The sequence below is a fragment of the Drosophila novamexicana genome, unplaced genomic scaffold (assembly GCF_003285875.2).
Source record: "Drosophila novamexicana strain 15010-1031.04,08,12 unplaced genomic scaffold, DnovRS2.1 tig00000108-arrow-pilon, whole genome shotgun sequence".
NCBI classification, from domain to species: Eukaryota; Metazoa; Arthropoda; class Insecta; order Diptera; family Drosophilidae; genus Drosophila; species Drosophila novamexicana.
In genome coordinates, this window is record NW_020824772.1 from 2,204,657 (window position 1) to 2,230,588 (window position 25,932).

The following is a 25,932-nucleotide window of genomic DNA, read 5'->3' on the forward strand; positions in this document are numbered from 1 at the left end:
ATTGGCTTAAAACATTCGACAAAGGCAAAAATAATCATGTTACCGTTGAGTCCTTTTCGGGATGCGAGAAGGAGCGACGCGTCACGGGCTTGGGCGCCGTCTTGGCGCCAGAATCCTCCGACACGGAACGCATTTGCTCCGGCTTGCGACGATCTGCTGCACTCTGCTCCGTTGCTGTTGCCGAGGCACCTGCTGAGGCGCCCGGGGCTGTGGTTGCCATTGCCGCTGCAGCCGCTTCGCCTAAGCCCGCTCCGTACTCCTCCTGTGGCATGGGCAGCTCCCGGGATTGTCGTCGCCGCATTCGATTGTGCATGAGCGGAGTGCGTGGAAGGGCCGCACCGCTGTGCATCATATGGCCCGTGGCGCCCATGTCCGTGTAAAAGCCAGGCAGTGGAGCCGCCCCATAGCCACCATCGCCGCCCGCCAGAACGTTCTCGGCGCTGTAGATGGGCCGCGTGTTTCTCGGCTTGTAGGGAGAATCGTCGGAGCCATTGTTGTAGATGATACGCGGTTCGCTGCTGAATCCCGCATTATAGTTCTTCTCGTACTGGACCTCATCCGACTCCAGAAAGCTGGTGGCGCTGTTTCCAAAGTAATCGACGTATTCCGGCTGAGTTTCCAGCTCCTCGCTGACATCGGGAAACTGATTGAACTGCTGCTTGGCCTCGCCGAAGGTGCGGGAGCCGTGCTCCTGCTCCTTGAGGCAGTCCTGCCGCACCAGCCGGCTGGGAGAGCGGCTCTGCGAGCGCTGCGTAGTGGGTATTTCGGGCAGCAGTCGGCGACTCTCCACATGGGCTTTGCTGCTGTTCGAGTACTCCTCGTTGCTGTGGCTGCGCACCTTGATCATCTTGGAGTGCGGATCGCGCGAATGGTGTATATTGACGCTTTGGCTGCTCGAGTACTGCTCGCCGGCGGTACTGGCTACGCTCCCGCCGCTGCCCAGATCCACCGCGCCCACAGTGGGCACATTCTGCTGTGAGAGAAACTGGCGTGGATTCTGCACGCTGGGAAACAAGAAGTTCTGCTTGGTGCGCGGCGAGATGGGCATAAATTTGGCCGGTGGCGCCTGGTGCACGGTCAGCGTGTTACCGCTACTAAAAGCCTCCGGATTTGGAAGCGTCTGCTGGCGTGTAAACTCCGGCGAGCGTCGGAACTGCGGAGAGGTCTGGCGCTTGGGCGGCGATGTGGGCAGCAGCTTGACGTGCTGATCGGGATTGGGCAATGTGGCCTGGCGCATCATGCGTGGCTTGCCAAACGTCTGACTATAGTCTATCTCATCGCTGGCCATGCTGGATGCCTGCGATTCGTAGTTGAGCGGCGGCGCAGTGGCCGTTGTGACTGCTGATGAGGATTGGCTGGTCGGAGCCGGCAAATTGGCTGTGCTGGGCAGCAACTTGGTGCGATGATAGTTGCTCGGCGGCTCCGGGAAGGATGTTTGGCGCGTGAAGGGCGTATAACGCTGCTGTTCGCCCGGCGACCGTTCCGGCGAACGGCTATAGACGCGATTCGGTGAGGTGGACATGTAAATGGTAGGTGGCGCCTGGCATGGATTAGCCGGCAGCGTCGACTGGCGGCGCACCTGCAGCCGATGGCTATGCGTGGGTGGACTCGCTGCTGCCTCCAGCTGTGGCTGCGGCTGCTGTATCAATATCTGGGTGTAGTTGTCGCAGTCGGCGGCGGTGTTCATGTGGATTATATCGTCGCTGTTGTAGGCGCTCGGATAGAGTGGATTGTTCTGCACCTTATGCGGCGAGGTGGGCGCGGTCAGATTCGCCGAATTGTAATTGGCCAAATTGGCACCGCTGCCGCTCAGATTCGGATCGTTATTCAGTGTGCTGGGCAGCGTCGATTGGCGTAAAACCCGACGCCCCAAATGCCACTTGCTGCCACTAATGGGCGTGGCAGTGCCACTACTATAATTAATGATGTGCGTCTGGCGCGGCTGCGGGGGCGCCTGATGATGTTGCAGCTGCTGCTGCTGCAGCTGCTGATGCAGCGTATTTTGATGCAACGAGGGATAGCTGCCCGCCGATTGTGCTTCAATTAAATGTTGTTGCTGTGGATACAGATTGTCGGTGACGGGTTGTTGCGAATTCGGATTATTCGGATCGTCCTCGGGATCTGCAAGCAGGCATTGTTCAGACACAAATAAAATTAGATTACTTTTAAGCAGACTCACTTGATATGGTCCAGGAGCGGCGTATGCTTTTCCGCAGCACGTCGCTGGTGCTTAAATGATCGACAGACTCGCAGGACGCATAGGCTTCCTTCAGCCACTCACCGCTGGCGGCCTGTAACTCCCTGCAAGAAGAACAACAAGACCAATTCCATTTAAAACACCAAAATACATCCGTTAACATGGCTCAATACACGTCTGCCCGTGTCAGCCAGAGCCAACAAACTGACTGAGTATCTGACACAAGCAAAAACAAAAGTTGCTGAAACAAAACAACAAAACAAAAAACAAGCGTGCCAGATCTCAAGACACCCTGTACGTAGCGCCAAGCTACCCAAGATGAAACCCAAAAAAAAACTGCATTTAATAAAATTTTCGCTATATTTCAGAACATTTTTCCTGGTTTTGAAAATTTAAAAATGTATATATGCGGGAACAAATATACCAATTAATGGTGATTTCAGTTTTTATGTTGTCCGATGAGTATTATCACTTTATTGGAATGTGGATATGTGGGGCACTTATGACAGTAGTTAATTGAAGGCTGCAAAAATGGGTGTTTGATATACCAATATTTTTGAACGTGACCTCTAACTGGACTAGTTAAGTGAGCCTGTGCCGAAATTGGGTTGAACCGTGAACAATGGTAAACGTTTTTTTTTTAGCTCAGATCGCCTCGGTTGTTGATGCTGCTCAAGAAATATTATAATTGGTGGAAGAAGCCCTCCACTGGCTGTCACATACGTTTCCGCAAAACCAATATGTTCCATTTCTTGCCATTTATAGGGCATATCATTAGACAAGACACCAACACGACGCAACACCGTAATGACTATACAAGGCGGGTGCTCTAGAGGCTGCTCTGGAGGCGTCTTTGGTTGAGGGCGCAGCCGCTCGGAGACTGTCAGGCGTTTTTCATTTCAGACTTTATGAACAAATTCCAATCAAAGACGCAGCCAGTGTCAGAGCTATCGATATATATATATATATATATATATATAGTAAGGCATACGATATGTGTGCTAGGCAACGCCTCACCAGAGCTGGCTGGGGCGTGGGGCACATCTCTTCACACAGCAGTTGCAATTGCTGCGTTGACAGCTGGCTGCCATTTGGGAGGCGTCAGTTTGGCTGACACCTGTGGGCGTTGCTAGCATCTTGGCAAATTTCAGCACGCAAAGCAGCTCCAAAATTTACATACCATGTAGTTACCCTGCAGCTGCCCGGGCTGCTCTGGCTGCTGCTGCGTTGGCCAACATTTAATTAGTTCAGAGTCTTGCGTCTGGCCTTGCTTACTTTTTATTTATTTTGTTTTTAGTAACGACTTTTTTCGGGGCTTGGCAATTAACACTGAACTCTGGGAGCGTGTGGGTCGCCTGACAGCATCATCAGCAACTGCAAAGACTTCAACACTTGTTTCTACATTACTTTTCGGGCAGTTAAAAAATGCTGAACTCCGTGCAACAGGGCGTATGTGTAATATTTATATGACTAAACTCGATAGTCGATACCATTAATCAAATATGGCATCGAGTCTATTAGCTTCAGTTAATATTTAAATTGCACGCCCGTACATTGACAAAATGTACCACAATTTATAGTATGAAGTCAGATAAATTTGGTTTAAGGACGAGTGTTGAACTCCTTGAGAGCAGATTGAAAATAATAATTCATTTCACGACGCCTACAGGGTTCTTGGCCAACAGTTTCAAAATCTTATCGAAGTCCGCAACGTTTTTATTACTTGTTAATATTCATATTTCCAACGTATTTAATGACAAGAGCTTCGCTTTAAATACTTTTATTTACTATTAAAACCCAATTAAAATATGATTCCATGAAATATCCGCCAAATGTTTCTGCCCATCTAGACTCCAGTTCTAGGATATGCCTAATTAGGCTTACCAGATAGACTTTCACTTACAATTAGCTTGCAGTTCAGGCATAATACAAATTGTTTTGAATAAAATTACCAAGAATCCTTGTATCCTTATGTATCCAGAAATGCTAAGCCAATTCCAACTAAAAAGCTGCTTCCCAACTAAAACTGCTGATTGCCACTCAAACTATATAGAACTAAGTGCCAATTGAAAGATGCATGGTTAAGCTCTTCTACAACTGCAAAACTCACGTTTCTCAGTTTACCTTGAACACATTGAAAATGTGTAGAACGGGTATAATCGTTTAGTGCAAATGCTCTAAACAGACGGAGTGAAATGTGTCCGACTCCATAAAATATATATAAATACTTGCGCAGCATTAACAGCCAATTCGATCTAAACAAAAGACTGGAAATTTGGAATATAGGTCTTCTTATTAGCTTTGATCTGTGCAGGCGACCAAGTTAGTTTTAAGTTCGTTTCCATTAAATGGATTAAATTCTATATCTCTTTGCATTATATGTGTGTATATATAGATTTATTTATTTCACATTAACTGTTCCCCACAAAATTATAAAAAAATTTGTTTATGAAGGCTCTTGGGCTTTGGTATTTACCCACACTTGGATGTCATATATATATCAATGGACAATGAACACCAAAGTTAATCAAGAACTAAAAAGTGAAATAGCTGCAGCATTAAATGCGTAGATGTGTATGCCTGTGTGTGAAGATTTAGATGTGTATGCGTATGTGCGAGAGTGCTTGCAAACGCAGCTTGGCGCCGAGTTGAGGGTGTCTTATAGTTAGGCACTTCCCACTAGTGCACACCCACTTGTTCACTTCTCAATGAGGTAACAGCTCTTTTCAGCTATCTTTTTCAATGGGCCTGATGAATGCTGGGCTCATTATAAGGTACTTAGTTCTAATTGGCAATGAAAAAGCAACATTCTCTGCGCTTTTACAATAACTTTCAGGTTTGCAACTGGCCATACTTATCTTGTTATGAATGAATGTTGCCTTTGTCATCATTCTTTCCATAAAGTTCCAGGGAAATCCTTAAATAGTCTTTGGGTGAAATGCTCTTATGCTCGTAACAACTACTCAGAAGGAAAACATCTTCAGCTAGTTTTCTTTGCTACTCATTGTTCACCTTGAACTTGTTCACACTTTTTTCTCATATTATTGTTCTCTGAGTGAGTGTGCAGGTTAGTCAACTGGTTTTAAAAAATTAACCTTAAGATGTAAATGGGCAAAATTAAATCTTGGCTTTTATTGTACCTCAGGCAACACACAAATAGTTTTGGAGTTAGCAAAGCGCTTAGGTATCGGCTTAGTCATTGTTTTTTCAAAACAAAAACCCATTTGGTGCAGCAGAAATAGCAAAATAAATAATTCAGTTTCCAGTTGCAATATTCAGGCACATATTTGCAACAGCCGCCGCTCAAGTGCAAATGAAAATTGAATATCAACTGTTGTTGTTTATTTTGGGATATATTATATATAGAATAAAGGCGTTATAAACTTCGTATACGATTAAAAAGTGCCCAAAAATGCATTTCAATCGAAAATTGTAAAGTGAAAATGTATGAACACACATGATACACACTCACGCACACACACACGCACAGAATTTCTAGCAATTTTCGGCTTGCAACGAGAGCAACCGAAAAATTCAGCAGAAATGCCCCAAACTGTTGCCTCATGAAATATGCAACGCATCAGCTGTCAGTGGGGGTCATCGGATGCCCTTTCGGTATATGTGATCCCATGGAAATTTATTTTTGTACGCATCAGGTGACAATTTCTGGTTGCACAACACAAAATTAGCAGGCAACAATGAAAATGCTGGGTTAGCTTTACGTATTTGCAGCGAAGGCAAAAGCTAACGAGCCATAATGCCCCAGGGGAGATTGCTTGATAGATAGGGCCTACCCTGTAATCAGCTATTGGGAGGCATATCAGACTTCGTTTTCTGTTTTCTAATTTGCAATCTTTTCTTGAATAGCCTAAAATTTATGTGCTGTCAGTTTTAAAATTTTCTGTATATAAAAATCAGCCTAAGATATGATATTCTTAGCTCTTTATAGAAAATGTATTTGAGTAAGAGAAAATGTATTTCTTCCAATATAAATTATTTAACTGTTTGCTATTTTACTGAAATTGGTTGTGTCTCTTAAGTTTTAACTATTCTTTCTGCAAATTTACCTTTATGTAACCGGCACAATGAAAAGTAAGAGCTCGCAGGTCTATTTTCAATAGAAATAAAGCTGATTGGCATATAAAAACAAAAAACATAGTGTATTTATTTATTATATATTCATTATGCACCTTTAGCGGTGCTTAACGTTCGCAATTCTCAACAAGTTAAAGCTTTAAATGGGGAACAAGATCCTTGCAATTCTAGAGTCGATAGCAAAGTCTGCTGATAATAAAACTGGGAGGTTCTTGATATAGTGTAGATACTAATTTTTTAGTGGTAATTTCTTGTTATTTGTTAACTATTATAGCTTTATAAAATATATAATATAAAATTACCATAACGAAAGGCATGTTTTAAGTAGTATTTTTCTGCTTCTTTACAACTTTTGTATGTTTAATTTCATTATGCCCAACTCTTCATTTAAGCTACATTTGTATAAAAAGTTTTCAACAATATCATTTATACACAAAATGTTTTTTTAGATGATTGTACCAATAGCTATTAAAACTTTTATCAGAATAGGGGCTATTTAACTGTTAAACGGAAGGGATGCTGGGCCGAAACCCAGTCTAGTGTGCGGTAGCAGAAATATTGTAGTCAGCAGTCATCTTGGACAGTGTTAGAGTTTTATTTTATAATTTTATTAAATTTTTGATTAGAAAACCAGTGGGTTTGACTATATTCTTTGAGTTCAATAGGAAGTTGCTCTATAAGTCGGCCCAAGTCGAATTCAAAGAGTCAAACTTAAATGTTATGAGACTCGAACCGTTAGCCATGTTTTTCAAAATTTTGCAATGCATACTTTTCAGGGCGTATCTAAAAGTAGAGGGTATATAAGGCTTGGGAAAGCCAATTCAGAGTCGGAAAAACTTGTGATATTAAAATTGGACTCTGTAGGAATATCTAGAAAGATTTTCTAAATAGATTTGTTGAAGCAAATAACAAAATCAAGAGTTGACCCTTAGACAAAAGAATATACGACAAACACACACACAGAGGCATGCATATAAAATATTGTTATTTAGTTAGTGTGCACGTGTGAGACATTGAGTGATTAGAGTATTTAGTACAGATGAGTGCGAGTGATTGGGTAATACCGAGAGATAAAGGTGAGTGTCACAGAGAGAAAGAGACAGACAGAGAGAGATTTTTTTTTTTTTTTTTTTTTATTTTTTTTATTTTTTATGGTTTAAGTTACTTTTATTTTTGCTAATTTTCTGTTACTTTTCACTTTTAGCAACTTTTATCAGCGTGAGTGCAGAGAGAGAGAGAGAGAGAGACTTACAGTTGCTTGTGGCACACCACGCACACCCAGTCCAGTGCATGATGGACTCGACAGGCTTTGCACACGCGCAGTTTGCAGACGCGGCAGGGGGCGCCGCGGTTGGTGATGCGGCCCAGTTCGGTGGTGCAGCGGGCGCAGTGGCGATTCGAGTCGTTGTGTACATTATTGTGATTCTTGTGTTCAAGCTGTTGTTGTTGTTGTTGCATTGTTTGCTGTTGTTGTTGGGGGTGGTGGTGGTCTAATTGTTGTTGTTGTTCTTGTGTGGCGTCGAGTGGTTTTTGCTGTGGCTGCGCTCCTGCTCCACCAACGACCTTGCACCTCAGCGCATACAATTCGGCGCGTAAAAGCCTGTTGTTGTTGATAATGATGGTGTGGTTGTTGTTGTTGTTGTTGTTGTTTATGGTGGGTTTAGGTTTGGTGGCAATGTTTCGTTGTTGTTGTGATGGTGGATGGTTTGAGGGCCAGTTGGACGGGACATAACAAAATTACGCATAGACGTTATTTTAGTTAAATTGTTTGTTACAAGTTAGTTGAGAATTAAAAACACATTACAAAAAGGGGGTAAATAACATTTTGCGATGTCACAAGTGGTTGTTGTGGTTGCGGTGGTAAGAGCGAGCGAGAGAGCAATAGCAAAAGTTGGAAGCACGTATAGAGTGTGTGTGTATGTGTGTGTGTGCGTGTGGTTGTTGTGTGTGAGCATGAAAACAACAGCATAAAAGTGGTTATTGATGAAAAGAGATAAAGAAAAAAGAACACACAAATAGTTGTTATTAGTCGATTACAATTTAATATTCGTTTGTTTTTAATAATTTTGTTAAGGATTTTTTAAAATGGTTTTCAAATGCAAAAATTATGAATACGAGTATTAAGTATTTAGGCACAGTTTACATATTTTGGTTGGAATAAATTAAGCAAATGGTTTATTGTTGTGCTGTGCTGATTAGTCAGGCAATTAAATGTGTATTATAATTGTGCCGAAATCCATGTGACAGGCCACTTGCTTAAGCGTAATGTAAATGTCAATTTAATGTCCCTTAAATTAATTTAAGTGCAAGCTTTATCTTAGAGTAAAGTGTTTCGGATGGCAATAAGAACCTAGGATCTTTATGTTCAGAGAAACTTATTGTGGATAATGCTATGAGTTTTCTTTTTTCAATTTCATTTACATTTACTTTCTAACTAGTTTTCTCATTAGGCATAAAACATACTTTACTTAACATTTTTTCGTTTATGTTTGAAAATATAAAAAAAAAATACGAGTACAAGTTAAGAAAATTAAAAAAAATTTTGATGTATTTGCAAGGCGAGTTTTAATTGAAACATTTCGTTTTAAGATAAGGAAAATTTTAAACTTGAGTTGACAAAAAATCTCGTTATCTTTGAATACAAGCAATCTTAAAGCTCACACCAATTATATAACAATTCCAGCATATTTAACTAAAAGCTCAACCTTCTAGCAGCTGGTTATTGCTTATTGTTTATTAACACCGACATTTTTTAGCACACAGCACATGTAAATTACTTGGAAGGTGCATTAAAGCTTTAAGCTAGATAAATTGTATTTCCATAACAATATCCATTGCACTTAAAGCTCTCAGCTTGAGCTGCTAGCAATTACAGGACACTATTTCTCTTAGCTGTTTAATATAACGGATTAGTGCCTGCTGCAGCTAGTCTCAATTTCAGAGCCAACTAGGCTATAGCCTGGGTAATGTGAGCGACTCTCTCAACATGCAAAACCAAACCAAAATTTGAATTAACTTTATGGCAAAGTCATAAAACACGCGCGCACACTCACACAAACACACACACACACAGAACCACAGCACATGTGGTATATTGTTAAGGCATGTATCAGTGAAACAGTCACGCAGCGGACATAAAAAGCCAAACAGGATTTTCTGCTGTTGTGCGAATTATGCAGCAGCACACCGCAGCAACATATAGCAGCTACACAACAACAATTTTTAATTATATTTTTTTATCTGCATTCGAGCGTTGGCGCCGGGCGCGAGTATTTTATTAGTACCACAAAATCAACAAACGTCAAGCAGCCAGCACCGCATACAGTTAGCACAGACACACACACACTCACACCACCACAACAGCACACCATCAAGTCCCAGTCGAGCGAGTGGCTTTGCTGAGTTAAACCATGTTGCATGCTTCTAGGGGAAAGCATAGTGCGCACACCTCAAACCACAGGCAGGCATACCACACACCCACATACTCATTCCAGCCCCATGCGTGGCGCCTACATTCTGGGACTCTTTTGACGTGTTTTATTGGGCATGCCCAAAGGGGGCAACCATGGACGTCATGTTGTATGCTACAGCTGCTGCCCATGTTGAACTGTACGCAAGCTTGTCACTTGCAATAGTTGAGTATTGTTGTAATTGCCGGCGCGCTATGAATTAATAATCCAAATAAGCCATTAAGCCAGAGCCTTTCAAGCCCCAACAATGGTTGGCCAAAAAGTGCTAAGCTAAATAGCCATAAATTTTCACCCCAGCCAGCTTGTCAGCCGCCTGGTCACGCCTCTATGTTTCATTTTTATTTTTAATAATTAGTAATGTGTGTGCTCGTGGGCGGTTGCCAGCTCTCGAGACGAGCCTAAATAAATAGCTGAACGCATGTTTTTGATTGTACGCCTTGGGTCATGCAAATAACCCAACTAATTAAGCCGATGCTAATCAGCTGCGGCGAGTGCCAGCCCTTAGCTGTGCGACTTTTGGCCCAATCGAACACCTGTGCCCCAACTACAGGCACACATAGCAACAACAGCAATAACAGCAACAAGCAGCGAATTGTTGCACGAGACGTGCTTTGATGTTGCCAGCAGGCGGCTTAGCTCAAGCTTAGTGCGATTCGGGCTGAAGCAAAATATGTAAACATGAATATTATTTTTGGGGCATTGTTGCCCGATTTGAGTACATTTTTGATTCGTTTTATTCATTAAATCAATTCAAATACCATTCACATGCTACGCAGTAAAAGGGTTTAGCATTACTAAAAAATCCCTTATTCTTCTTGAGGGTCTCAGTGTAATCTGCTTTGTGATACCCTTTAGCTAATCTTCTATTTGCGCTGAACATGTAGAGTTTTAATTAGCCTTAACTAGGGACTGTACGTTAATATAACTTATAAAAATATCGTCTGTTATATAAGTATCGTGGTAATCTTTTAACAACTTATTGACAGATTTAAGGGACAAACGAAACACAATTAAGCAATCCGAAAAAAATTAATTAGTGAATTTTCATTGAATCGAATATAGTAGATGTTCCGATATAGAAGTGACCCTATAGGGTGTTAGCTATTCGAATACTCTCCACTCTCAACATTGCAGCTTGCTTCCCAGATGCTGTATGAGTGTATACTAAGCACTGCTTGCAATTTTAATACATAAAAAATATACGTTTTTACTTGAAAATTCCCCTGACACCAGAAAAATCATCAACATTGTCTTCAAAAGCGGAAGCGAGAAAATTGTTGAATAAAAAATACCATAACTCAAATAATATTCAGCTGCAGTTGCCAGCTGCTGTCCATGAGATTTATGATTTTAATGATGCCAAGCGGACTCGCTTAGAACAGGGTGTGAGCGGGCGGAGCTGTTGAAATCTGCCCCACGCAGAGAATACACAGATAAATAATTACCATGCTAAATATGATTTGGCGAGGACCGTTTGTGGCTTGCTGTCGCTGTCCGGATGCTGTGGCAAGGACACAGATTCGGTAATTTTAGAACAGTTTTTAACAAAAATAAAATACAAGCTGATTTAAATACCTCGCATAGACCATAGTTGTGTGCGAGAGCAATAGAAGAAATATTATCATAGCTGAAAGGCGTGTAGGATAAAAGACATGGAGTTGGCCAAGTTAGTATGTAGGTAGCTGTAAGCACTACCTCACTACCCCGCCATCCATATAAGAAAAAGACTAACTACAAACGATTTACACAGATTTTGTGTTGAATATTTTCTTCATCAATTAGCTCCGATTACAGGGTACTCACAGACCACCGTACAGCTAGTCAGATAAAGTTTAACTCAGACTATCTATAAATTTGCGGGTTCCAATCAATACTGCTTACAGGGCATGTTCCTGACGAACACTCTCGTTTAGATGAGAGTCATATCTGCTGGCCTCTGATTTTTGGTAGTCCATCGCCATTTTAACATCACCGCAAGCGCCATGACAGGGCATTGGTTTTCGGGTCTTGTATTTCCGCTTCAGTTTAAAACTTTTACAAAGGCACTCGCGAGAATGCGCCCCATTACCATGGTTAAGACAAACAACTGTGTCGCTTTTGGCCTTAAATTAAATTTAGCCAACGCTGGTGGTTTGTACACCGGATGCCAGCACGCCGGTGGCGCAGTATTTGCATACTTCAAATATATTATTAGTTTTAATTAATTTTAAATGTGCATGCGACAGGATACGCAGCTCTTTTGCACCCTCGTTTTTGTGCAGTTCTAAAAAGCTGATAAAAGCCAACACAAAAATACTTTTTCCGGCCATGGCATACACGAAAGAATGTGAATTTAAAATAAATTAAATATAAACTTTGTGTCAAAAGCAACAATAGCCAAGCTAAACACATATTTACTCCCGAGTGTTTATGTGTGTGTGTGTGTATTCTTGCCGGCCACAATCCAACTTCGATTCGACAATGATAAACGCTACGAGCGGCTTGACAAGGGTTTCGCTGCGGCTCTCTGACATTTGCATAATTATATCAGGCCACCGCTCGACTCACCATTTTGTGGGTCTATCTGCCTGTCTGCCACAAGGGAGCGGCCTTGTCTAGAGGGATCGCATATGCAAAACTTCACATTAATTTGTCCGGTTTGCGTAAATTAATGTCTTCGGCATATACTTTATGCTGTCCAGAAACTATTAGCTTAGCTTAGGGCTCATAACGCGTTGCCCTCTTTGTGAGCTTTAATGTTGCCCATGTGGCATGCGGTAATAAGCTTGTGTGAGCCGCGTCGAAACAAAAAGCCAAAGCAAGATATAATAATAAATCATTAATGCGCAGCGCAGTAAATTATTTACTTATTTTTGCGCAGCTTTGAGCTGAATATTGCTAATGGCAAAATTATAACCGATGGATATTATTATAACTATTAGAGACCACGTCCTGGTAATCGAAGCCAGAAACAGAGTCAGCGACGCCCATGTCTTAAACTCTATACAGATTGCTTAATTAATTCCATTTAGAGCTCTCAACGTTTTTCCAGGAAGTTTTCAACTGTGCTGCCGCACCTGAGGCGTATGCGTAATATGCATGAGCTGGATTACGCATACGCCGGGTGCGCCACGCGCTATATGCAGCCAAAGTCAGCTGCATATTAATGGACTGACAATGCGCAGACACATGCATAATTTGGTTAAAATTCGGCATAATTTGAATACACGAAATTTGAACGCATAAAACCCAAATTGACTTTCAACTGGTGGGCATAAATTTTGTGGGCACAACACAAAAGGTTGATCAGTTGGCATTTGCACGCCATTTCACGTGGTCGGCCCAGCTTAAGGAGGACCATAAAATATAATTGTGGAATGGGAAGCGACAGCTGCCACAATGTTGCAGACCACAGAAGATATGCACGAGCCACAATGGGGCAAGCAACAAAAGCAGCTGCCTGCTGCCTGCCACAAGGTCGTTACATTTCCCGCAGTTCAGACACTTGCCAAAGCGACGCTTGCAAAAGCAGCAGCTAGCAAATTGTGGCATTTGTTGCTGTTAGCCAAACAGGTCAGCCGCAGCACACGAGAGCCAGCTCAACACCTGCTGCTGCTGTTGTTGCTCTCAAGCTAATTTACGGCCCAAAATGTTCTGCTAGACCGGGACACAAAAATAAATCCACTAAAGTAAGCCTTAGAAATTGCAAAGCATTTATTACTTAATAAACGTTGGCCCACACAAGCTGCCACGCGCTGAGGCAAGCTCCTAAGGGGACAGCGGCCAGCAAAGCAAATTGAATAAGGCGCAACTGCAACAACAACAACAAAGACAATCTTGTATTAGAGCCTTTCAAGGGTTGGCATTTATTTGGGACTCAAAATTGTTGCTGCTATGTCTTCTTTTTTACTTTTACAACGCTTAACTGAGCCGTTCGTGCGTTAAATTATAGCCCAACAAGTCACCCGCCCGCCTAATGTACCCAGAGATATTTTCCTTTGGCGCCAAAATCAAACAAATCGTCAATTTGTACATTCATTTACTTAGCTCTCAACAACAACAGCAAAGAGATGAGAAGGGTGTAGAGTGCAGGGGGAGAGTGGGCGGGAAAGGGGACACGCTGGCCAACAACATTGGCATTTGGCGCGCGCGCAGCGGAAATGACTTGGCAGCCATTTTAAGCGCCGGCTAAATAACAGCTAATCGACATTGCACTGCTTGTCGGGGTTGTCATTGTAGCCATGATTGCCACAATTGTCGTTGTTGCTGCTGTTGTTGTTGTTGTTTTTCGTGTCCTCCTCTGATTGCCCACGATTGTTTTGCTCGGCTGTTTCAACATCCGTCCATTCATTGGGTTTGTTTATTTATTTTCTTGGCTTCGCGCGCGCCCTTTTTGCAGCAAAAATAATGCTAGCCACTTGTTATACCCTTGCAGAGGGTATTAATATTCTGTCACAACGTAGAAAGTAAGTGAATCTATGAAGCTTTGCCTAGACCCGTGTTTTTGTTGCTGGCAGCATATTTCGGAGTCGGCACGATTGGACTTCTATATCAGAAAGATAGATATATAGTGACAATTCCAAGTTGCCTTCGCCAAGTTCACTAATAGCAAGCTTCACCATTCTCCAAACATTTCACTATTAAATCGGACTGCAGTGTATATATATGTATATATATATATGTCTACTAGGGTATTTACTCTTCAGCTTGCCAAGCACTACTGCTCTGTCTTGTTTTGATTATCATTTCGCCACCTTAATTGGCCAACAAACACAGTTGACGTTAAGGCCAAACCATGCCAAAGGCAGCCATCTTTTGACAGACATTTGTTGCCATAGCAAATTTCTTCCAGGTCTTAGATCAAGGTGCTCAGTTAGCAGTGGGCAAATGTGTGCCAAAGATTTCTACTGTAATAAATTCTAATTTGGCAAACGCTGCCACTTTAAGCCGTTTACTTGATTTGCCCCCTTAAGTCATTGGATTCCTGCACGTTGACAGTTTTTGGGTCTTGAAATTGATATTTTTATATATTTTACAAACTGTTACAAGCCAAGGCCAATCGGCCGCTCATTAGGCCAAACGTAAGCAGGTCATCAATCAAAAGAAGGGCTTCGTTTTTCTGGGCCTCGGGCAATTAATATGTAAAAGCCGCTCCAACGAAGAGCCATAAAATGTCAGACTATGAAAATTCCTATATATTTCAATTAAAGTGAAATATCAATTTCGTGTTACAGCTAAATTACACTCAATAGGCACTGTACTCTATTAAATCGGCAGCTACAACGACAGTCACTGACCCGGGTCCCAGTGGCCATTGCTGGTATTTTAAGCTACCCTCACCAGTGTCTGGGGTTAGGGTGGTTAGGGTGGGATAGGGTAGGGTATGCGCATGTGTGAGAAAAACACATGTTTCTATCCATGTTTTATTATGAATATTTCATAAATCCCACATGCAAACTAAAAAAAAATCAATACCAGGTAGCAACGAGCATGTGAACCTGTGAATATTTAAAAATATATAAAAAACAAAAAATCTATCTCAAATATATATATATTTAGCAATATATACAATTGTGTTGGTCAAAGTTCCCTGGGGTCACAAGCAAAAAGCAGCGAAATAAATAAACTAAAGTTTGAACATTTTTGCCTCTCTCTAGATCTAAGTGAAACCCTTGGAGGCAACACTTTAACAATATCTCTCTGTGTGTCAATATTCAAATCGAAGGGCGTGGAAAATGGCTGTCGGGGTCCGTACAAAAAAAAGGACCTGAACTTGGACTCGGCTGCATGCTAAGCGATTGTCATTGGGATGAAAGTCACGTAAGCTTGGCTTCTTTTTTTTTGGCAAAAGTTATGGTAACATTAGAAGGGCTTAGCCCAAATAGATGCCAACAAGCATAAAGCAAAGCGGGCCAACAAAAATGAAGAAGAAAAGTCAGAAGCCAAAATCGTAACTAAATTACAATTCATATTCGAGCCGAGTCAGTAACTTTTTGTACAGCTAACCACTGGACCCGTTCGCATTTTCCAGACGAAAGCATCGGAAAATTTGACTCGCTGACTGCACTGAAAGAGGAAAATTATTACAATATAAATTAATGACTGGCGTGTGCAACAAAATCGCCAAGGCGTGGCTGGGGCCAGTTTCAAATGCTTCACTGACTGCAAAGCCAGAGTGAGCAGAAGAGGTGCCAAAATGGCGGCGGGGCATAACATAAAAATAAATCGCACCTAAAAGTTTTCGTCTCATGTTGCCTGACCCGAGAGTAGACAGCCCACAAATCAAACCACTAAAACGACACTGACGCATGTATCCCCCTGCGTGCCCTAAAGGGGCAACGACAAATTGTACGTGCGTAAAATTTGCGACTTGGCCAAAAAGGTTGTTGACTTACAGTTGGCACTGTGTCGCGCGCCATGGCTATAACTACTCAGCATATACAACAATATTGTTTTTTATTACTACTTTGTTTTTTTTTTTTTTTTTTTTGGCCATACCAAGTGCCGTTGCTTGGCCAGTTACCATTCCCGTTGCCACTTCCTCTGGCAAGCGTGACAATGTTCAATTATAGCTGCACTTCAGAATTTTAAGTAATTGAAGGCGACGCAGCGCACACGCTAACTGGCCTGGCTCGCCCCCACCATAGCCCGCACCAGAACATTTAATTATGCAATGCCCCGAAAATGTATGACCCAGTCTACTTTGAGCAATTGCGCTTACATTTTCACGCTTTTCACGCTAGCCGAAAATGTCCAAAACAAATTGAAATTAGCAGCCAATAATGTTGAGTTACCCACAAACCTCGCCAGCCCAACGACACTGTCTGAAAATATAAGACTAATCTTTCTACAGAAGCTATAGAATAGTGTAGTCCGATTTGACATGGCTGCAAAACCATATGTTGGGTGTAGAGTGAAGCTCGTAATAGCTGAGTTAGTCAATATATCATAAAAAACTTTAAAGTATTCCATAGAAAACTCCTTATTTTCAAACGATTCTTCCTATAGAGCTTTATAATATAAAAGTATGCAGTTATATATGCCATATAAAGAAAAGTTCTTTATTTAATAACCTAATTTTGTAAAGAAGCCATCTGATATAGTGGTCCGACTCAGCCGATTTCAACAATATGTACTTTCCGCATGCCCCATGATGATTGCTTACAACCGACACATCCACTTTTCTAAATAGACTCAGTTGTTTATACTGAACAAGAATTAAAACATTTATATACTTTATAGACTCAAATAAAGTCACCCTCTACGCGGCTATAAAGAGAAAGTGTTAATGAAAACATAAACGGTATAACGAGCTATGAATTACCCAAATCAATAGCAAATCAAGTAATTGAATTACTTATCGGCCAAACAAGATCAAAATTCTATTGGAAAATCCTTAAGAAGCAAAGCTGTTGGCTGAATTGAAAAACTACGCGAGCAACCTCTTGGCTGCGTCGGTATTCTAGCTCAGCAGTAACTGCTGCTTTGTGTGGGCTGACGTGGGTAGGCAGAGTCATCAATATATATGTATATATCGAAGTCTACGGTTAATACTGCCATTTGGCCATGTGTGTGTCAGTTCTTTGAGGTGAAGCGAGGCGTTTGCCATTTTTGTTTTATGTCTCCAGTTTGGCTGGCCTATAAATTTTATAGCATAAATTTAATTCAATTTGAGCCATGTGTCAATCAACAGCTGCATTTAAGTGGAAAATAATGTGCAGCCGACCGCAGGGCTAGCTCAGCCCATAACAGTGTCTATCTAACCAGCCGATGTTGCCATATATTTTTATAAATTTAATAACCGATTAATTGCATATTCGTATGTATTCGTTTTGAGCGGCTTTTACAATTACTTTTTGTTGTGCAAATTGTTCATTAATTATTGCAGTTTTTCAGCGGCAAAGGAGGACACAGAAATATTCAAAACAATAAAAATGCGCATATTGAAATAAATATATCTGCAATAAATATACTGAAAAAATACAAAGTATGTTTTACTTAAAAAAATAAAAAAGAATTAAGAGACGCACAATCAAAAAAATATTATAAAAAAATCAGTAAATTAATAATAGTAAGGAAACAAAAATAATAAACAAATATTTGCTATTGAAAAATTCAACGCAAATAAAAGAAATAAATAAAACAAATTTATGCACAACTCACAGGCTTTATATCCTATATGTGCGACATGATAAAGTTGAATAGTTAGTTGTAGAGGACAGCTTGTAAATACTAACCGCAGATGACTAGAAACACAATGAATTTTATCTAACAAGAATTTTACGACATTAGCTGCATGAAGTAGACGTTTGATAATCCTTAAGATTTACTGTCTTGGCCAAAAAAAATATAAACTGACGGACCTTTGCAAAATTTCATCAAGACTGAAAAACTTGTTTGCATAGAAACAGACAGAATAATTGCATTATTTAAAATAGTCGATCTGTTTGCAGTTTATGATTAGCTCAGTTAGCACTGCTTTAATCCATACGAATTGAGGTTCTGCCTTTAACGCTAGACATGCCATACCAGCTGTGGGCCATTGGCATAGTTCAGTACGTCAATATAAAACGCTCTAATGGATGCCGCAGGCAATACTCAACACAGTTCGCCGCAAGTGGCCCCTTAGCAAGATATAATGTGTTTGCATTTGTGGCAGCAACAGTTTTTCAAACTTGCGGCATTTGGCCATTTCATGTAACGATGACGGCAATGCAAAGGCAACAAGAAAAACAAAAGAAATTCAAAGAGACATACGCAGACATGCCCACACAACCTTCGATATAAACGCCAGTGTAGCCATGTCGAATGCCCGAGCTCTGTTTAGCAGCATCTCCAACAATGACAAACGGAGAAAGCGGGCAATTTGTCAAAACCACAAGAAAATCCCTGGCAATCATCGTCAATTTGCATTTCGTGTGCCAAGCACACACACCCACGCAAACACACACACACACAGACACACGGTGTACAACGCTGCGTATGACGAATGTGCGTGCGATTGGGTCGACATCACGCATACGCCCTGTTGGGTTCACGAAAACCTGGCAGGCCGGTAATTGGAAAATCATCCATTACCAGCGGCTAATGGAAAACGAAGGAAACTGTTGCTAAATTCGATTAAGTGTGTAAGCGCTTTGATACCACAAAAAATAAAGAGTGATATATATATATTCGACTAGATGCGATTACCATTTTGAGCTTGTGCCTCAATTCTGGTTGTGAGCGATAGGCCTGAGCCAATTGCTAGCCTCTTTGTGTTCCTGCCACGTTTAAGGTCAATGCCTAATTATATAATTCAATTTGGCTAACACAGCTTGATTTGCTTGCCTATTATTTATAAGCGCAATTTAATTAAATTCCTGCAACAACAGCTGTGCCCCAAGCCGCAGCAGCGCAGTCCAATGATTCTATATACATATGTCACACAAAGTATGGCTTCATATTTCCAAGCATTTCCAAAAGTATTTTTAGTTTCTTTGCTTGAACTTCTGTCAGAGTGTTTACAGCTTCAATTCGACTGTCACAAGCAGTTAAAAGTTTTTCCATGTTGTTCAAGTATATTTTTCGTGCCATTTATTTTCTTTTTCAAATATCGATTCGTTTCCTGTGATACCTAAACTACTGGCGGCACTTTGAAAATATATATTTTTCAATTGGAAATATAATCTGCAGAGGCTAGCGGGCAGCACATGGAAATTCAAATAAACATAAAGTTGTATTTATTTATATTAAATCTAAATATTGTGACTTCGGTTGCCGTTCATAATGGAAAATGGCTGCGATTTGCGCTTTAGCTTTGCGTTGGTGCAAATTGAGTTTTGTGTAGATGTTGGAGTTTGATAATAAAAAGCTTTAAATGAAATTTATTTGACGTCATTTTAAATAATCTTAAAGTGCTGTTAGGTCTTACTGCTAGAATAAAGCTAGTTAGTTAAGTTTTAAGCTAAATAATTTTAGTAAGGCTTTTATACTTTCAGATTTATAAATGTGCTTTTAAGGTTGTAAGTTAATGAGTAATGTGCTTTTTAATTAAGCTTTAAGTTACATATACTCAAAGATTTAAAATATGTTTCTTAAATATTTATATTCATACTAATCGCATTTGTAAAAAATCTATCTTCAGCGCGCGTCAAATAAGCTTTAATGCAACTCATTTTAAGCCAAAAATAAAACAAGAATTACTGGACCTCAACCATTTTACAAATTTGAGCCAATAATTAGCCCTAGTAACCATGACTTGGCTAATTGGTTAATGTTGAGCTGGCGTGGCAGCAAGTAGCTGGGTATTATAACAATTAATGAAATCAACAAGGGGTTTAACATAGTTCAAATGCGTTTTTTGTGCTGTCTCATGCTAGGGACAGACAACAACTTTCCTTCTCTCTATTGCCTCGTGAAATGTTTTACAAAATGTGCAATAATGAGTATCATGTAATGCCAGACGCAGTCATCTCAAGAGACACATACAAAACAGCTGCAGCTGCAGCAAACGTAAAAAAGTGAATGCCACCAGTGGCAGCATGCAACATGCAGCAACAGCTACAAATTAACATTGTTTGTTTATTTCTTTTTCTTTTCAAGCTTTTGTAGCTTGACATGCGTTGACACTTTTCGAAAATTGCGTACAATTTTCAAATGTGGCCACAAAATTCGACGCATAATTACAAAACGACAAAATACGCGAGGCACAAGAAGAAGAGGTATAAGAAAAAACAACGCCAGCAAATTGCATTCATTGCGCCGCTGACAGTTATAAAATGGAAAGGCTATCTTTAACTCTGGAGCAACAAGAAGCATCAAACACACTGAGTACCACTTGCTCCTGTGCCGCTACCGAACTGTAGCTGGCACATTGACTAATGGTCTGTCCAGCGGCAGGCGAGCTGTCTTAAAAGCAGAGCTTCATTCTGGCCAAGAAGAGCTGCCTGATGATGCCGACAGGGCAGCACATAACAAGCGGTTGGCAAGCAGACAACTAAACATAAATGACAGCCATTGAAGTCTTTTAGATTCTGCAAAATAGACAGAAAAATTAATGTTGCACAAATAAATTGTAAGTAAATGACATAACTATCTGGAAATGAAGTACGACGTTATTAAAATTGCAAACAAAATGGTATGAGCTCTACAAAGCGCACGTAACAGTATTCCAAATATTCTTAAAGTCTGCTTGAGTTCGACAACGTTTTAAGAATTTTAAATTTTAAAGGAAGATCATTTAGCACGAGCTTGGTAAACTTTTAAAGTCTTCTTAAAGTACGTGTGCTTTTATTGGTTTTTTTACCAACATATTATACTGCTCGGAATAACAATAAAAGTCGCTGTTCCCTGGCTAAAAATATATAGGAAAATCCCATTTTTAACAAAATAAAAACGAATGGTAAAAGGAGGAACACAAAAAATAATAAAATATGAACAATATTTTTCAAAATTAATTAAATGTTTTTCTTCTTTATAAAAGCCCAACATTGATTACAAGTACAGAAAAACTTCTGAGTTTAAAGAAACTTATTGAACTTTGAATTCAATAAAAGTCATTATTTTTTTAAGAATAATTTAAATTGATCTGAAGAAGAGGAGTTTGAACAATACTATTAAGAATTGGTCAGTCAGCTATTTAAACCATTTTCCTTATATTGAGCTGCACTGTAAAATACAAATCAAATCAATGGGCGAGTCATGCAGTGCTCGTTGAAAAGAAATTCCTGAAATGTTCTGCACCATAAAGGCAGATAGCATGCTGTCTGTGTGGAAGCCCTGAAGCTGGATGAATCAGGTTAGGTGGAAGCCAGTCAAAGATGCTTTGATGTCATGCAGAGTTCGGCCCTTATTGTGTGGATGTGCACGCACTCGCATATACACATACATGGACACACATAGCCATACACCAGGTGAAAGGATTGCAATAAAAGGAAACAGGATGTCGCATCAATTGATGCGTCAGTCGTAGTCCATCAAAAGAGCTGCCTCATCAGCTCTTCAAATATGCTAATCTGCAGTCAGATCCATGTTGTGCTACACAGAGTTGCAATTTGCAGTTGCAGTTGCAACTGGGCGTGGCACTTGTGACTATTACTGTAACTGTTGTCGCACTGCGTTTGGCCGACTGTGGCTGCGGCTGTGGCTTACTCCGGCTGCATGCATTAATGAAATTTACTTTACTTTTACTCCGGCTGGCTGCAGTTAATGCAGCAGGTCAGGTTTTTATTTATTTTTCATTTTTTTTGGTTTTTAGCATCTTGTAAAGTACATCTACGAGGCGAACCGGTTTTCCAGCAGCTGGAAAATGTGTTTATAATAATACTGTTTGCTGACGCGCAGCTGAAGTTTAAGTGCAGCCCAAGTATCTGGCAAATGTTTGTAAACTTTTACTTTCAGCAACTGCTATACCCTGCTCCCTTCCCTTCCTCCGTCGCTCTCGCTCTCTCTCTCTCTTTCTGGCTCTCACTCATTAGTTTGGTCACTTCATAATGCCAGGCGGCCCGCATACCCTTACACACAGCTGGCTAAGAATGTTGTCTCGTCCGAAAAAGCCATTGGGTTTTTGCCCAGCTTCTGCTCGCTTTTTCATTTTTTATTTTGGCAACTATGCTGTTGATGGCTTGAAAAACTTTCTCTGCACATAACTTATATTATGGAATAGAAGCAGAGCAACTTTTCGCACTGAACACCCCGAACTGGGTTTGGCTTCTTGACTTGGCTCAGCTAACTTTATTGTCTTGAGTTTTTTTTTTTTGTAACGGCAGGGCTACAAGTGGCTCTTTTGTGTGTGTGAGTGCACCTTTGGCAAAGTTTGTAGCATTTATAAGATTTTTGCCATTTCACATAGATAGAAATGTGTCCGATTGCAAATGAAGCTACAGTTTGAGTGATTGGGCCAATTTGAATGCAGCAGGGTAAAGCAAAGAGTGTGCACAGTCGGAAACAATTGCACTGTGGAGCTGGGGAAACGTGTCTCAGCAATCATTAGAGCATCAAACTGGCCCTAGCCGAGACTTGGCCAAGCCCAACTATGGGCCAAAAGCAAAAGCCAGACCAAAAAAGGGCAACATGCAGCAACAAAGCGTCAGCACACAACGTAGACAACGACAGACAGGGACAGAGAAACGAAAAGACAGAGACACACAGAGAGAAAGAAAGAACAGAGCAATAAAAGGCTAAAGAAGTGGGTTGTTGTTGTCTGCCCGCCTGCCTAGCTGGGAAATGGGCAAACGCCTGGGAAATGTAGAAGGAAATGCATCGTCCGCATATGCTTGACACGGAAAATGCCATGACAGTGCATACAAATACAAAATAGAGGAAACCAATGTTCATAAAAATTACTTTCTTGACTTTAAAGTGGCTGCCACTAAAGCCAAAACCAAATGCGGCCAACAGAGTGTCGTGTTTTTTGTTTGGCCAACCCACACAGTGTGCAGCCAGATCCCCATATAAAGACAGCTCTCCAATGCCTGAACTCGAGGCAATTGTAATTTTAGTGCTTCCAGTTTTCGGTCTGTCTATGTATGTGTGTGTGTGTGTATGTGGGCGCCGCGTGAAAATTGCGTGCAATTATCAAAAGATGAAATCAGACGCCAACAGTCAACGGGCAAAATGCAGGCTGCAGCTACTGAACACCAATTTGACCGCCCCGACAGTTCACCTCCCTTCATCTGAGCTCAAACAGCACATTGTTTACTAGTATTGTTGTTGTCGTTGTTGTTGCTGTTGTTATTGCTCGTTGTGGTCGGGCTGCCTCAAAGACAGCAAAACCAGTTTGACAATGTTTATAAATAAAATTAAGAATGTAAAGAGAACAGTCAACGCAGTATTATGACTCACAAACACACTACAATTTGCGAAACGGTTGCTTAAGATTGTATATATTTAGTTTAATTAATAATTTGATTGTTATTATGATTATCATCACAGATTTGATCATTATTATTATTATTATTACTTTTATTATTATTATTTGTTTATTTCATAATTTTTATTATTATTATTATCAGTAGTAATAATTTATTATCATATGTATTATAATAAAATTAACTTTAACAATAGGCTCTGGTTATAAACTATAAGCTTAACTTTTCATTTTAAATAGCAAATTATATGTATACATATTATACACATGTATGATAACTAAGGCCTTACATCCATACCCTAGAAAGGCACTCCAGCATGGATCCCTCGACTTTACTCTTTAAAATAAATATTGGCTTGCAACTTGTATATTAATTAAAAACCCACAGAAATTTTAAATTCTATTTTTAACAAGAATTATTTTTTTTCGCTTTACATAAGTAATAGTATAAAGACCAATATCTTGACAGAATTTTGAAAGCTCTAGAGATTGGGCTGTATGCAAATAATATTTGATGGGCTTTTTGAGTGCATTGGATAAGTAAATAAGTTTTGCGTGCTATTTTTAATTATATTTAGTTAAAGAAACAATAATAGGTCTTTAATTACAATGCAGCCATAACAGATATCTTTGTATAGAGAATCTCTATTATAGTTCACCCAGATACATTTTCTATTTGTGCTATTGATTTATGGACACTTTCAGAGCTAAAATATTGATTGTTGGCATTTTAAAGGTCCATTAAGCTACGGAGGCAAAAATAAATTGGATAACTTGTCAGGCAGGCAATCAAGTTAAGCTGACAACAGCAATGACTTTGGCGAACACACACTTTAGCACAGCTGATGCCACGCACAACAACAACAGCAAGAACAAACGACACATATCGGGAACAATAACATCTTATATGAGTTTATTTTAAGTTGAAAACTGTAACAATTTTTTGCAGCCTGTGCGAAAATAAAATAAAATAATAAGCAATCCGCACAATATGCTCAATTCTCAAAGCGGCGTTACCGTTGACCGCCTTCTGATTCATCGTTGTCAACTGCCACACCAGGCCCCCTCGGTCTCCCTTGCCCCCTTTTGGCACCCCTTACTCCAACAAGTATAAACAAAAAGCATCGACTGATTAAAATCAGCCTCGTTTTCTGGCTGCTTATTTATACAATTTTTTCCCGTCACATTCTAAAAATCATTTTCCCAACGCTTTAAGCCATTGAATTTGTCAGCCAACAAATAAGTAAGGGTTCTCTCGTCGGGAGTGCTCGCCTAGGGGATACCCTGACTTCTCACAACTTGCAGCAGCTGTACTTGCTCTGTGCTATTTGCCCCACCATATATCACATTTAATTCTTATGGATTCTTAGAAAATGGGAGGAGATATCAACAAGAATATATATTTACAGCTCTTAATCTTGATAAGGAATATGGTATACTACATGTAAATACTTTCTGGCCACACAGATGCAAGCTTCTAGTTTTTACATACATTTGCAATAAACTACTATACCCATTTTTTTTGTCATGTGTTTCAAGAGTATTAACCAACTGAATAAAAATTGTTGGTATCTAATGACGGCTATTGACGGCAGCCGGTTGGGGCCACTTTTTGTTTTATTTCTGTTCGCCGCTCAATTGCGATTTCTAATGCGATTTAACCAATTTGGTTTTTTTTCGTTTGTAAAAGGCAGCGCGTTAATTTGTCTATAATTACAGATTGGTTGTTTTTGGCATCACGATCTCTTGCTAGTACGGATACGATTTACAACTAACGTGTCTTTTGTTCTTTAGAAACAATGGCACAAATGCAGTTGGCATCGATTTTCAAAAGTTCAGGGAATTGAAATTGTCATTGTTTATGAATGCGAAACTTTGAAAACGAGTCGATGGCAGGTGAAACTATACAGAAATATTATTTGAAATATTTACGCTTGCAATCGTCCAGGTGCAAACAAGAGGAAGAGCTTTCCGAAAAGTTCGTTATTACAATTAAATTCTAAGGAATGTGCATAAGGGCCGAAAATATTATATAGAATTCATACTAAGAACCAGAATTATTAGGAATTATCAGTCAGAGTATTACAGATAGATGTAAACAAATAACTGTTGATTTTTCAAAACAAGCAAGTCTATTCAATCAAACAAAAAGTCAGCCAAAGTCGGCAATTAAAATTGACTTAAGACCTTAAGGAAGCTAAATAAACAAATTGAAATAATTCAAAAATTTAAACTTAAACTAAATCAATTTTGAGATTAAGGTTTATTAAAAAACTGGTTTTATGAACATAATAATTAATAAATTAAAATTAGACCAGATACAAAATATCTGGCTATCAAAT

The 25,932-nt window shown here is 40.1% G+C and overlaps 1 protein-coding gene across 1 annotated transcript in view; it reads right to left on the reverse strand.

Moving 5' to 3' along the window:
• Positions 1-25,932, reverse strand: part of LOC115757721 (pneumococcal serine-rich repeat protein) — a 58,658-nt gene that overhangs the window by 19,674 nt on the left and 13,052 nt on the right. Inside the window, exons 2-4 of the mRNA XM_030698087.1 lie at positions 7,545-7,892; positions 2,180-2,301; positions 44-2,121 (exon numbers count right to left, since the gene is read on the reverse strand). Coding sequence (XP_030553947.1) covers positions 44-2,121; positions 2,180-2,301; positions 7,545-7,892 — 2,548 coding nt within the window. The remainder of the gene's footprint in view (positions 1-43; positions 2,122-2,179; positions 2,302-7,544; positions 7,893-25,932) is intronic.